Genomic DNA, 14,703 nt, shown 5'->3' on the forward strand with positions numbered 1-14,703 from the left:
AACTGGGTTTACGGTCATGCCATTTACTAAGATGGGACAGCTTGTGTACAGGTGGACATGCTTTTGGGGCAAAAACCCAAGGTTCACGGGGCTGGCCCCGTGGCCGAGTGGTTAAGTTCGCGCGCTGCGCTGCAGGCAGCCCAGTGTTTCGTTGGTTCGAATCCTGGGCGCGGACATGGCACTGCTCATCAGGCCACGCTGAGGCAGCGTCCCACGTGCCACAACTAGAAGAACCCACAACGAAGAATATACAACTATGTACCGGGGGGCTTTGGGGAGAAAAAGGAAATAATAAAATCTTTAAAAAAAAAAAACAAAAAAAACCCCCAAGGTTCACAAGAGTCATTAATGTGGCTGGAATAAGATCAGAGAGTGCTATGGACTGAATGTCTGTGTCCCCAAATTCCTATGCTGATGCCCTCATCCCCAGTGTGACGGATCAGGAGGTGGGCCTTTGGGAAGCGATTAGTCTTGAGGGTGGGGCCCTCATGATGGGATCAGTGCCCTCATAAGAAGATGAGCTGGAGGAGAAGAGAGTTGCTCTCTCTCTCTCTGCCTTGTGAGGACACGGCAAGAAGGCGGCCACCTGTAAGCGAGGAAGCAGGCTCTCACCAGAACCGGGTCATGCCGGCACCTAGATCTTGGACTTCCAGACTCCAGAACTATGAGAAATAAATGCTCATCGTTTAAACCGCCCAGCCTGTGGTGTTCTGTTATAGCAGCCCAAGCTGACTAGAATAGAAACTATGAAACATTGATCCCAGGACAGCAGTGGCCGATGGTAGGTGGGACAGGCCTGCTGGGCCTTCCCACGGGGGAGCTCTGCCTGCACTCTCTTTCTTTCTTCAGCCATGTGCTCCGGTCATAACAACTACGGAAGTTTTCATAAACTGCAAGGCTGTCTCCAGCCTCAGTGCATCTCCTCTTGCTGTTCCCTCAGCTCGGAACGCCCTTCCTTTCATTGGCCTCCTCATCTGTCAAGACTTAGCTTGGGCAGCAGCTTCTCAGAGAGCCTCACCTGGCCTCTGGGTGTGGTGGGGGCCTCCTTGAGAGGGCAGCGGTCAGTCTTGTGGTCACTGTCTGTGTGCTGGTCCGTCTCCCCAACCTGACCAGGGCAGACATCGGCTCTGATGCACTTCTCTACCATCGGCACCTGTGCCCGGCTGAGATGTGCTTCTGAGAGCAGAGATCCAAATCCCTCTGACAGGGGTGCCCCGGGGCGTTGGGGTGCCCACACTGGGCCCCACCCTTCATGGCATCGCCCCTACTCGGTGCACACACCTGGTGCCACCACTCTCGGTGGACGCCCGCTCCAAGCTCTACCAGCAGAAGGCGGCCCGGGCTGTTAGAAACGACGTGCATTTATAAGAAGTGGCTTTGTACTAGCACAAGTTAGAATATATTATCCTTTATTGTTCCAGGCCTCCCTGGGACCCGACGTGACAGAGCACTAATGAGGACACTGGGTTCCAGTTGCTCAGGCTCAGATTACCAAACGGGAGGAAGCACATTAGGGGCTAGACATGCCCCTCCCTGGCCAAGCCGGGCTGGTGGGAAGCCAGGTGTGCAAGGGACGTGGCGTGGGACAGGGCTGGAAGGAAGCTGAGTGACGTGGACTCGCGGGTGGGAACATCCAGGACACACGAGAAGATGCAGCTCCAGAGAAGAGTGGGAAGCAGACTGTGGTGACATCTTTATAGTGTTTTATAAGCCTCTCAGCGCACATGGTGAACATTCGGTGACAGGCAGCCCCCCTTAACCCACACCTCCTTACAGACACGGACGCCTCGCAGGGGGACCGGGCCGGCTCCTGCTGCAGGACGCTCGGCTAACTTCGCAGATGGCAGCGTCCCCCGGCCCTCCCTCCCCGGGTGTCTGTCTCAGGACCACGCACCAGCCTTCACTCCCAGGCATGTCTCTGTTTTACTGTGGGACAGGTGGGACGCCACTGGCTATGTCACAAGAGGGCACACCAACAGCTACATGGGGATCAGGCTGGGTGTGAGGAACTCCTTCGTTCTGGGGCTTTGGGCGTCAGAGGAGGGGGTTTGTCTCCAAGACATGGAAAATACCAGCAGGAAAACAGTGGTGGCTGTCCTTGGCGCACGCTTACAAACAGAATCATTTAGGGGGTCTGCCTTTACGGGGACCCGTGTGACAGGTGAGAAAGAAAAAATGCAACAATCAAACAGACAAGGGGCCCTATGTATACGGACCCCCACCAGGAACAGAAACCACACAGATCAGAACAGTGGAGAGTAAGGCTGGGGGCGCCCCCCCTTCCGTGGGACCGCAAAACTAGACTCTTCATATATGTCGTCTTATGCTTAAGTAGGCTATACTTTTTAATAAAATAAAAACTTCTGTGTTACTTTAAAGATATCATTTAGGCATCTAGGGGATGATTTGGAAGAAAGATGCAGTGCACAGAGGGCCCTGCTGGAAGGTGCCCCGTCAAGGTGACGTTCGTCCCTAAAAACAGGCTCGTCACAAATGGCTGCACGAGCCGTGACCCCTCGCTCCACGCGGCCCTCTCCCTGCCCTGGCCTGTGGGCACCGAGAGCCAGACGCTGTGTGCCAGGCCAGCCTCCGGGGGCTAAGCGGGCGGGCGCTGGGACCCAAGTGCCCCACCGTGATTGTGTCGGCGCCCGTCACTGACGAGCCTCCTTGAATCCCAAGTCTGGGTCACCTCTGTGCCCCAGGGGCCTAGTGCGGGGGCCGGGGCAGCGCACGGGGGCCGTGTAAATGTCCCTCCGTCTCCTGGGACAGCTACTTTGCAGCATCTCCCTGATGAGAAGCAACAGCGGGAAGGAGCAGCGCAAAGCCAGGCGCCTGGGCCCTAAGCTAGGCGGGAGGTCACTGGCAGGAACAGGGGCTGCCCCGCTGGGGGGCCTCCCCCCACCCCAGCCCAGCCCAGCCCATCCGCCCGGGTGCCCACCGCCACCTGTCGACACAGAGAAGCCAGAGCCAGGTGCAACAGGAGGGGTTTGCGTGGTTCCTGCCAGGTGTCCGGCAGCTCTGCCACCGGCACGCGTGGTCGGGAGCCTCAGTGGCCATCAAAACAACAGGGCTTTCTTCTTGAGGTCGTTCCTCTTCCAGAGGGCCAGGCGGTCAAACTCTTCCATGCCCATCCCAAACACTTCCCGGAACTCCTCCGGCGACAAGTGTCTCTTCAAATAAAAAGGAAAAACCAGAGGGGAGCAGTTAGCAGCTTTGCAAAGCCCTGTGGGCCACCAGAGGCAGGATGGGTGGCACTGGCCCCCCACAGCGTGCTCAGGGCCCTCCAGTTGCCCGGGTCCCTCTGCATCCCCACCCTTCCTGCTCTGCAGCCAACAGAACCAAGCCCAGAGGAAGGAGACTGGGTCAGGGTCCCATGGTGACCAGCGGCCCAGCTGGGGCCGCAGCCCTGACTCCTGACGTCTGCAAACTCATCTCCCGTTGCAGATCAAGTTCCTAAACATGGCCAGGACGAGGCCTTCCACCTGCCTGGGAACTGCTGAGGTTTCGGAGGATTGGCTCATGTGGTCACGTCTACTATTTCATTTAATTTCAATTTCATCTAATTTGCGAGCAGGAGGTGGATGGCTTATTACAACCCATTTCACAGACGAGGAAGCTGAGGTGTGGAAAGTGAGCAAAGAAGCCAGCCAGGCCCAGGCCCGAGTTCGAATCCTCCCCCGTCCCCAGTGTCTGCTGTGGGATCATGACAGGCTCTTTGGTCTCCCAGTCCCACGCCTCGTCTGGGGGCACATGGAGAGGCTGCACAGCGTGGCAGTCAAGGGCACGAACACCAGCGCCTCTGGGATGCTGGGTGAGCAGCTGGCCTCCCGGAGCCTCAGACTACCCACTTGTATGATGGGGTCGCCCTAGGACCACCTCCTGGAGGTGCGGGGATGAATAACAGACACGGCCAGTGGGTTTGTTATGATCGGAGACTGTCAGCAACCTCTGCAGAGCCTGCCCTAACTGCCCCTCGGATCCGAGCTTGGCCCTGCACGTGTCTGCTCCCATCCTCTCCCGTCCGTCTTCCGCACAGGCCCTGAGGAACAGCTCCTCGTCCTTGGAGCCCTGGCTCAGTGGGCACCGGTGCACGCCCAGCAACATCCCACCGTAGAATATTTCTCCCATACAGATCCAACAGATGGACGCGACCTCAAGACATCGACGGCAGTAAAATGCAGTGAAGAAGGTAGGAAGGAATGAGTTTTGAGTGTTTATTACTTTTGCTTTAACTATAATTTATGTCATTGTAAAGTTTACGTTTGGTTTTCAGTAACGGCTGTGTTTGACAACCAGCATGCAAAATCCCTAAAAATTCAACAGCAGGAGCAGCTTCAGCAGCCGCTGAACCCTCAGCGAGCTGTGTTCTGGTTCCCTCAGGAACGAGCACCAGAGGGCAGGGACAGGAGGACCTCACCGCCCCCGTGCCCCGGAACCAGCACGGGGTGTGACAGCTGGCAGCATGGGGAGCAGCGAGCGCCAGCCTTGAGGATTACTGGAGAGACGGGGTGTGAAGGGCCGTGCTCTACTCGTGCCCTCGGCTCTCTCCTTTAGTCCCCTGTGGGTACCCGGTGCTGCGACACAAAAATAAACCAGACCAGGCCGCCCCCACCTCACAGAGATCCCACACCTGATGGGGAGGCAGGTCAGAAAGCAATTAGTATGGACAGTTTAACTGTGTTTATTCTTCCAACGCATGAGCATGGAGTATCTTCCATTTCTTAGTGAAAACGTCCATATTATCTAAAGCAATCTACAGATTCAATGCAATCTCAATCAGAATCCCAATGACATTCTTCCAGGAAACGTAACAAAGAATCTAATATTTATATGGAACAACAAAAGACCCCAAATAGCCAAAACGATCCTGAGAAAAAAGAACAAAGCCGAAGGCATTACAATCCCTGACTTCAAAACATACTACAAAGCTACAGTAATCAAAACTGCATGGTACTGGCAGAAAAACAGACACACAGATCAATGGAACAGAATTGAAAGCCGAGAAATAAAACCACACATCTATAGACAGCTAATCTTTGACAAAGGAGCCAAGAATATACAATGGAGAAAGGAAAGTCTCTTTAGCTGGGAAAACTGGACAGTCACATGCAAAAAGAAGGAAAGTAGACCATTATCTTACATGATACACAAAATTTAATAACTCAAAATGGATTAAAGAGTTGAATGTGAGACCTGAAACCATAAAACTCCTAGAAGAAAACATAGGCAGTACCCTCCTCGACACGCGTCTTAACAGTAGCTTTTGGAATACCATGTCTCCTTAGGTAAGGGAAAAAAATAAACAAATGGGACTTCATGAGACTGAAAAGCTTCTGCAAGGCAAAGGAAACCATCAACAAAATGAAAAGGTAACTCACCAACTGGGAGAAAATATTTGCAAATCATATATCTGACAAGGGGTTAATCTCCATAATATATAAGGAACTCACACAACTGAACAACAAAGAAACAAACAGCCCGATCAAAAAAGGGGCAGAGGATCTGAACAGACATTTTTCCAAAGAGGATACACAGATGGCCAATAAACACATGAAAAGATGCTCAACATCACTAATCATCAGGGAAATGCAAATCAAAACTACACTGAGATATCACCTGACACCGTCAGAATGGCCATAACTAACAAGACAAGAAAAACAAGGGTTGGAGAGGATGTGGAGAGACGGGAACCCTCATCCACATCTGGTGGGAGTGCAAACTGGTGCAGCCACTGTGGAAAACAGTATGGAGATCCCTCAAAATACTGCAAATAGAAAAACCATACGATCCATCTATCCCACTACTGGGTGTTTATCCAAAGAACACCCTCCCCTGTCTTTGGTGAGTTTTCTGAGCGTCTCCCGCGCATAAGCACGCATGCACGCTTGGTTTGATGCTCGCCCGTTACTCTGTCTCGTGTCGATTTAATTTGTAGCCCAACCAGAAGGACCAGAGGGTAGAGGATGTCTTCTTCCCCTACGCCTCCCCAGAGCCTGCAACGCTCTTTCTCCCATTTCACACAGTGGCGCCTCCTCATCCTACAGGTCCCCTCCTCCAGGGGACCCTCCTGGATTGCCCTAGACAAACAGGCCCCACAGAGGGCAGGGCATGCCGTGCTCCTCAGAGCTGGGTCCCTGCTGACCTTGTCTGGCTCCCAGCTCCGTGAGGGCAGGCACAAGCCTGTCTGTTCACCCCGGTCTCGCACCCTTCTCCAGGGACAGTCTGTGTTGTCTGTGTGCGTGCCTTCCCTGTCACCCTGCCTCCCAGCTTCCTCCCTCCTCTGTCGAGGCCTGAGTGGCAGGAGTGGATCCCACCTGCCTGCCCTGCTCCCACTGCAGCTCCCCCTCCCTCCCCATCCCTGCCACTTGGCCTGGGACTGCTCACCTTTGTCCTCCGAGCCTGGGCAGGGAGGCCCTGGAGTCCTGGCTTCTGGTGCAGACCCATCTCTCAGACACACGTGGCTGGGAAGCTGCACCGTCACCCGCAGTCTAGCAGGTTCTCATCAGACAAGTCGGAGGAGTTTGAACAAAGGAGGTATTCTTTAACTGCGGGCCTCATTTCTCAGGTGCATTCCAACAGAGCGCTCTTACTGCTGGAGCAGACGCAGGTGTGCGCGTTTAGCCCCAGGGTCTGGTGGAGGCTGCTCAGGAAACCACAAGATGCCACTGCAAGGAGCCACTCCCTTCCCGCAGTCAGCCCTGCCTCAGAAAGGTCTGGAGTGTTGAATCAAGAAGGATTCACCACACCACAGCCCGGCGACTCCCGGGACACTGCCTCCAGGCCCCAGGCCGGACCAGCAGCTCCTCTCGCACCTGCTCACCCGCAGCCCTTGCTTCCTGTGACGGCTACACTTCATGTGTCAGCCTGGCCGGGCCACGGTGCCTGGCTGTTTGGCCAAACACTAGTCTAGGGGTTGCTGTGAATGTGGTCTGCAGACACGGTTCCCAAGTCAGTTGACTTTAAGTAAAGATCACCCTCAATAATGGGGGGCGGGGGGGTGCAGGGGCATCCACGCTGTTGGGGGCCTTCAAAGCAAAAACTGAGGCTTCCTTCCCAGAGAAGAAGAAACTCTGCCTCAGAGCATCCACTCCTCCCTGCAGATTGCCGACTTGCCATCCCAGTTATGTGAGCCAGTTCCTTAAAGTAAATTTCTTAATATACCTCTGTCTCTGTCCGTCTGTACCTATCTGGCCGTCTGTCTGTCTACCTATTTATCTCCTGTAGGTTCCGTTCTCTGGGGGACCCTGGCTACTGTACCCTCGTAAGGGGCAGAATGTCCCCATGTGTGCATTGGGAAGTGGGGCATGGAAGAGGGTTAGAAATTCATCTTGCAGACTGTAATTCGTCCGGGAGGCAGCAGCGTGCAGGGGCTCCGAGCGACGCCTCAGCCTGAAGCCCAGCTCTGCCTCTGGCGAGCCGCGGGCCCAGGGGAGCCCTCCAGCTTCGGCACCTCCTGGGGCTCCTTTGGAGCTCCTGCATCGAGCTGTGAAAACCACGTGTGCTGACATGTCCAGGGCTGGAACAGGCTGGCGCGTAGTCAGCGGGATGAGTACTTGTAAATAAGCCAAACTTGAGAAGTTTGCAAGCGTTCTGCTTAGTCCCAGTATCGAGCATCAGGAAGGGGTCTCCGTCCTCCTCCTGGTGGCAGAGCCCCGTGGCGGACTCTGCCTCCATTCACACAGGGCCACCTGCCATTAAGTTCTCAGCCATCGTTGTGTTTGGCCGTCCCCCAGCCCCCCAGCCCCATGGAAAGCTTTTCCTGATCCACAGTCATCTACTCGGTTCTCTCGGCTGGTAAAGTGGGAGTGACATGAACAAAACAACTGAGTGGTCAAGCAACTTGTCCGTGGCCACACAGCTAGACATGATGGAGACTGGATTCCTAACCTGGTCACAGCCTGACCCGAAGTGCTCTCCCTCCACCAGGATGCAGCCCTTGGAAGGCGAGAGGATGAAGCATGAACAAAAGGGTGATGCCTCTGGCAAGTGCTGGGCAGAGGTGGGCAGGGAGTGGCCTCAAGTGAGAGGACACTTGAGTTGGCCTGGGGACAGACAAGGCTCCCCGGCCAGACTGGAAGCCCCTGGCAGTGCAGGCCCTCAGAAGGTAACTGCAAATGCAGGACGGGCCCGGGATCCTCCAAGGTACGGCCCTGGGCTCCCAAGGGCAGGGCGGACCCAGACCCCCGGGACAGACAGCACTGAGTCTCAGGAAGGGCCTCACACTGGGCCCCAAATGGGCCTGCTGATCCTTGCTCTGCCCATTGAGGTGACAGGAGTCACCTGACCGCCTTCCACGTGCCTGCACTTCCAGAGCCGCACGCAGAGGCCTGTCACATCACCTCTAAGCCCCCAACATGGACCGAGCCCCTCCCACGCGCCACAGGCACCCATGTACGCCCTTCACTGGCCAGGCCGAGCATCCTGACTCCCCTTGGCCACATCCCGTCTGCCAGAATGTCAGTCACCGTCAGAGTCTGGGCTCGTCCTGCCCCGCTGAGTGACCACCACTACCCCTGCCCCCCAACCGATGCCCTGAGCCCTCCGGGGCAGGTCCCTGCCCCTCACCACACCACACCTTCTGTCACCAAGTCCTGCCCCCTCGACCTCCCCAGTACTTCCTGAATCCACCCACTTCTCGTCCCGGCACTGCCACCACCCCGTCCAAGATGCCATCATTTCCCGCCCGGACAACCTTATTGCCTCCTAAACAGCCTGCCTGCATCCACACGGCCACCCCAGGCCTCACAATGCAGCCTGGGAGGTGTTCTACGTCACCATCCTAATCAGGCTGTCCCCCAGCTTAAAAGGCATTGCTTGTAGACTGAAAACCAAACTGCTTAATGTGGCCCAGGGCCTGGTAAGGCCTGGCCCCTCCTCACTGTCACCCTGCTCAAGCACAGCCACCTCCGCCTTCTTACAGGCAAACGGCCCATGCTTCCTCCTGCCCCAGGGCTTTTGCACGTGCAGTGTGCTCTTCCTGGAATTCTCTCCCCACTGGCCATCCCGCACCTTACACACACACACATGTGCACGCACACTTACTGTACCCAGTTAATTGTCACTCTCAGGCCCATGTTCCTCCCCTTTAGAGCCCTGATCTTGGTGTATAATTATACACACTCATCTGGGTTATCAGGTGATTGATGCCTGCCTCCCCTGTCAGACTGAGTCTGTGAGGGAGAGCGCATGCTGGTTTTTGCTCCTCACGCAGCCCCAGGACCCGGCTCTGTGCCTGGCACACGTGCACCAAGTGAACGGAAGACCCAGCTAACACTGGCAGGAAGGATCGACAACGCGCCTCGCGCACTCCATGGGGCAGTCCTCCTTCCGGGGACCCACCCGGCAGGGATGTGGGGGCCCCAGCAGCTGCCCACCTGGATCCCTCTTCTCCTCCCACTGGGCACACAGCAGACCAGCCTGCCTTGCATGTGGCTTTGCCATGTGACCAGGCTCCAGCCAATGGGGCGTGAGCAGAATCGTGGTGGCTCCAGCACAGCCTTGCCTCCTGGCCCCTCCCGCGTGTGGAACACGGACACGGGGCCACCACACAGCCGTTTAAAAGGATGGGCGGAGCAGCATTAGCTGGCGTGGAAAATGTTCACGAGAATTTAAAAGAAAAAAGCAGACATCAGATTGCACAAATGACCTGCGTCCCCTCATCCAAAACAGGATTCTATCTGTGGGTCTGTGCACAGAGACTTCCGGAAGCATGTCCACCACAGAGCTCACAGGAGTCGCGACTCCGTGGGGGGAATTCCAGGCAATGTTTACATTCTTCTTCATATTTTTCTGGAGTTTTACAAGAGTTATGAATTGTTTTTATATTAAAAATAAAGCTCTCTCCCCTGAAATAAAAACACCAGGTGCCTCCTCTCCTGCCGGATGTGGCCGCTCCTGAGCCCCTCCTGGCTCACAGCCCAGCCCCAGGCCCTGAAGAACGTGGGACGGGCCCCTGTGTGGCAACATTTCCAGTCAGCCCCCTGGCTTGGCTGAGCCGAGGAGGAGAACATCACAAAGAGACGCACCCTTGGGTGTGTTCCTGGAGATCTGAATGACTAAACCCATGACCTCGTGGGTCGCCACAGTTTTTTTAAAGGGAACGTTTGCACGTATTAACCAAGTGATATTTTGCATCTTTCATTCTGTACTGTAGCAAAAAAAAGGGGGGATGGGAGTCATTTAGAGAGCCCCCAGTCCCAAGAAGGAAGCAGCAAGTTCCCCGGGCTCCCGCTGAGGCCGCTGCCGTGCCAGGCACACTGGGCGTCCGGTTCTGAGCTCACCTCTTGTGGGGAGAGCAGTTAGCCCACAGGGCACGTGCCCTTTAAGGAACAAAGACACAACAAATAGGAGCCCTCCAGGCGGTTCCTGACTGGGCGGCCACCCAGCTGGCTGGAAGCACCCCATTTTACAGTAGTGGCATTAGTCCTTGGGACACATAGCAGACACATAGCACAATTAACAAGGATCCGACTTCAGCAAGAGCCAAGGAGAAAGCACGGCTGTCACACGTGAGGCCCAGGCAGAGGCCGCCCAGGACTCGGTTGTCTGGACCACACGGCGGGCACCCCCCAAGCATGAGTTGCCCTAATAGATTCTGGGCCTGCTCTGTGCCTCTCTGAGCGCCTCCATGGGCCAGGCTGCACCGGGGGCTGGAGGTCATACCTGGGGCTTCCTGCTCCCCGAGACTCACACAGCAGCTCCCCAGCTGGCCCCTGCCACCCTGCCCACGGGTGACCCGTGCTTATCCTAACAGGTCAGAACTTTTCAGTGGTCTTTCCTCTTCTGTAGGGTGAGGTCCAGATGTCCTGCTAGACTGCGCACCTTCTGAGCAGGGCCCTTGTGTCATTGGTCTCTGTGGCCCTTCGCCTGGTGCAATGCCTCACATGTCCCGGGTGACTGCGGGATTTGGCGGGTTGGCCGCACCGGTGGGCTGCAGCACCCTTGGACTTGCAGGGCCCTGCTGCCCGCCCGCGCCCCCCCCTCAGCCTCAGCACCTCGCCTCCCTGCAGCGGGACGCTGGCTGACTGCGTGTGGCCCAGCACCCTCCTCCCTGTCTTTAGGGACCACTCCCAGAGCTCTGAGCTACCCCTGGGCCCATTCAGCTCAGGTGGTCTCAGCTGTTCTCTAGCTCTAGTGGTAGGGCTGTGGCTGAGCCGGCCAGCGGGGGCATCGCAGGCCCCGGGTCAAGCTGGTTAATTCAGGGCTGGTCAGATTACCCACCACGAAGTGAAGATGAGGCTGTGGCTGGGACTACTGAGAGAGACAGAGATAGAGAGAGAACTAGAGAGAGAGAGGGAGGGAGGGAGGGACGGAGGGGGGGAGGGAGGGAAGCTGGGTCTCCTCCCTGCAGACTCTGAGGCTGGGAGAGGCGAGGTGAGAGTCTGTCTATCAGCCAGGCCAACACACACAAAGGCATCACCGTTAAGAGATGGAAGGAAAGAAACTGGGTCCTGAGACATGATCAAGCCACACCTGAAGGAATCTGTCAGTCACGTGAGCTAGTAATTCCCTTTTTGCTTAAGTCACTTTGGGTCAGACTCCTATCATTTGCAAGAGAAAGGGTCAAAATGGATTGCCTCCCCACAGTGCCACGGCCACACCAGTGTCCCCATTCCCCTCCTGGCCAACACTACTCCGGTGCCCTGGCCCAGAGGCTCCACGTGATCTCCCGTGTGCACAGAGCCCCTGCTAGGGGATGTCAGTATCCTCATCTTAAAGATGTGGGACTCAAGGCTCCAGAGCACACGGCCAGCGAGTACAGGGAGGCCGGCACATGCTCCGCGGCATCGGGCAGGCCTCCCTTCTTGTCCAGGGCACGTCCCGCAGGCCCCTCTTGAAGGCTTTACTCCCTGGGTCCCCTGGCCTGAATGACCCTTCCAGGCTCTCCCCTCTCTGCTCATCAGTCTGGTCCCTCCTTCAAGGGCCACCTGGGCGCTTCCTCCTGAGCCCGGACGGGCCCCACCCCTCCTTAGATGTTGGCACTCGGTCTGTCCCACCTTAGATGGCAATTCTTTACAGATCCAACTGCCTCCTGGCAGCGCTCTGGAGCTGCTGGTGCCCCTCGGCTGCATCCTTGCCTGTGCTCCCCGCTTCCTGCAGCCGCCTGGGCCCCCACCGGGTGGGCAGGCAGGCAGGGTCCGGCGCTGGCTGGACACACACCATGCCTCAGATGCTCCCAGCACCTGCTGTGTGCCCAGCCCTGGGGCACAGGTGGGGCAGGGTGGCCTCGTGCCTTGAGGCCTCCAGACCCCTGACCCCAGCAAACAGTCATTAAAAGGCAGAGAAATATTCACATCCCAGCTCAGGAGGAGACGTCCATCGGCTGGATGCTGACTACTCTATAGGATGACCATGAGGATTAAGTCAAATATTCGGATCTCGGGTCGCAGGAGGTGTCAGCAAGGTCAGTCCCTTCAGTCAACAAACCTTATCCAAATACCGACTCTGTGCTGACGTCCTGTGGGGTCTTTCAAACAATGCACTCGCTCTGCACAGATCAGTTTGCTGTTCTAGATTCCTGGGAACATGGTCAAATGAGAAATCTTGAGCTGTGACAATTTTCTGAACGTCGGTACTCAGGGAACAGACGAATGCTACTGAGTCAAGCACTGATATGGAGCCTCTCCTGCTCGAGCTGCCAACGGCTGTGCCCCTCTTTGCAAAGCCACCCTTGGTGGGCACAGGACCACATTCTCCAGGCTTTGAAGAGCTGCACATCCCTGACCTGAGCCCGGTGCTGGGCCCTGTGCTGGCCCCCATGGCGACACTCAGGGTGGTGAGTGTTGATGCCGTGGAAGAGGCGCCTGCAGAGACTCACTCAGCTGGAATGACCGCCCCCCCCACCGCCCCAGAACCCCCTTCTCACCTCTAGTCTCGTCCGGTCCACATCTTTGGGCAGTTTCACGCGGATTCGGTTCGTCACGATGAGAGAGTCATAAGGATAGATCTGCAGGGAGAAGAAACCACGGGTCAGCCTGGGAAGCGCGCGCCCGGGCCAAAGGGCTGAGCGCAGACCGGCGGAGGGGGACACACTTGCGTCTGTGTCTGACACACACATTCACGGGCAAAGACAACAAAAGGAACTGTTCACCTGGCAGGCGGGTGGCGCGGGGTCAGCGTGGGCGCGGGCGGCCCCTCTTACCTTGTACTCTGTAAGAGAAAGAGTGAGACCACAGGGGTCATTTAGAACATGCAGGAACTTGTCCCAAAGGCGGAAGTGATCCTGTCCTGGGGACACCCCCACCCCATCCCCCGCAGTGGCTGGTCCCCCGACCCACAGCGGCCTGCACGGGCTCTAATCCTCAGAGCCCCAGAGGGAGGGGCTCCGAGGGGCTCCAGTGGAAACCGAGAGCAGGAGGCATGGTCAGGAGGCTGCAGGCCAGACTGGGAGCTGGAGGCGGCAGTGTGTTCCTGGGCTGCAGTACTGTCTCCCCTGGTGGTCCGGGTCGCCCTGAGAAAGCTGCCTGCCTCAGTTTACCCCCCTGTGGAGTGAGCATTCCCACCAACCTCTTGGGCATGCGTGGAGACTGACAGCCTCAGAGGACCTAACCGCCAGCCTCTTACTGTCCTACCTTCTTAACTCTTCAGTTCCTCCTTTTAAATTACTGAGCCCTGCCTGCTAGCTTTTTAAGAGGTTTTCCTCCAGACTGAAAGCATCTTGTGAGAAAATGAAATCGTAGGGATGGGAGAGCCTCCGTGAGCCGCAGAACGAGAACCCTCGGAGGGCGGGGTCCCCAGAACCTCGAGGGAAGCCTGTCTCGGGAGGGAGACCCTGGCGCATGGCCCAGGTGATGGGGACCGGTCCCCAAATGTCCCCACGTGCCATCGAGATGCCCACGAGAGCAAGGCTTCCCCGTCACCCTTGAGGTGACAGTGGATGAGCGAGCATTGCACCTGCCACGTGACCAGCGTCACTCCGTAACCCCGACCTCCCGACAGGTCACCCTCCGGGTTTGGAGCCCTGGGCAGCCGCACAGCCAGTCAGGGTGGAAGGCGAGATCGCAGCCAACTTCCTTCGGCTCTGACCCTGGGGGCTTTTTGCCCGTGACTCTGCTTCCTGTATTGTCACAAAGTTTAGCAGTGGGCGATAGGCTGGCCTCTGCCCTGGTGTGGGACGGTGATTCAAGCACAGAGCTCCCTCCCCATGTGGCCTGGAGTGATGAATAAGTCAGGACGGTTGGCTGCCCTCCAGGAGGGGACCGGAGGGAGCACCCGAGGTCAGAGGGAAGGGAGTGCATCAGGTAACGTCAGAAGGGAGGTAAACTGATCCTCGACTGGAAGAGGCGGGGAAATGAGCGCCCCCAAGCCCCCTCCACTCCGCAGTGCTTGGTGCTCGGAGCCCTCTGCCAGCCGGCCCCAGAGGAGGTGGTTCCAGAACGAGACTTGTGGAAACGTGTTAGCAACCCCTGCCCCAGCCAGAGACCCACAGGGGGTCCCCGCTTTGTACCTCGCGTGCCCCAGCTGGCATCCAGGTCTGCTCCACAAGGGGCCAGATTGGCATTCTGGAAAAGAAAGAGAGAGGGTGGCGGGAGGCAGGTTGCAGGGCAGCCCAGGGGAGGGAGGGCGGTGCCACCGTGCCTTGGGTGCCCGGCTCTGGAGGGGGTGTGCCCACCTCACACCTGGCAGGTTTGCTCACAGGCCTCCGGATGCCTTCCAGGCCACCACTGACCCTGCCTCTCCAGGCAACTCCTACCCGCCTTTAAA

General features: G+C 57.1%; 1 protein-coding gene across 34 annotated transcripts in view; it reads right to left on the minus strand.

Annotated features, from left to right (window-relative positions):
* Nucleotides 1–1,392: 1,392 nt before the first annotated feature.
* ABLIM2 (actin binding LIM protein family member 2) overlaps nucleotides 1,393–14,703 on the minus strand; it is a 166,876-nt gene continuing 153,565 nt past the window's right edge. For 30 of the 34 annotated variants that reach the window (XR_011502376.1, XM_070506313.1, XM_070506316.1 and 27 more), the window contains 4 exons: nucleotides 14,447–14,501; nucleotides 13,091–13,149; nucleotides 12,866–12,946; nucleotides 1,393–3,170 (listed from right to left, as the gene is read on the minus strand). Coding sequence is in view for 33 of the 34 variants with exons in the window: in XM_070506313.1 (XP_070362414.1) it covers nucleotides 3,057–3,170; nucleotides 12,866–12,946; nucleotides 13,091–13,149; nucleotides 14,447–14,501 (309 nt within the window). In the remaining variant the exon portion in view is untranslated. The remainder of the gene's footprint in view (nucleotides 3,171–12,865; nucleotides 12,947–13,090; nucleotides 13,150–14,446; nucleotides 14,502–14,703) is intronic. The other 4 variants (XM_070506292.1, XM_070506318.1, XM_070506307.1 and 1 more) reach the window with 2 other exon arrangements.

The sequence above is a fragment of the Equus asinus genome, chromosome 3, assembly GCF_041296235.1.
Source record: "Equus asinus isolate D_3611 breed Donkey chromosome 3, EquAss-T2T_v2, whole genome shotgun sequence".
NCBI lineage: Eukaryota > Metazoa > Chordata > Mammalia > Perissodactyla > Equidae > Equus > Equus asinus.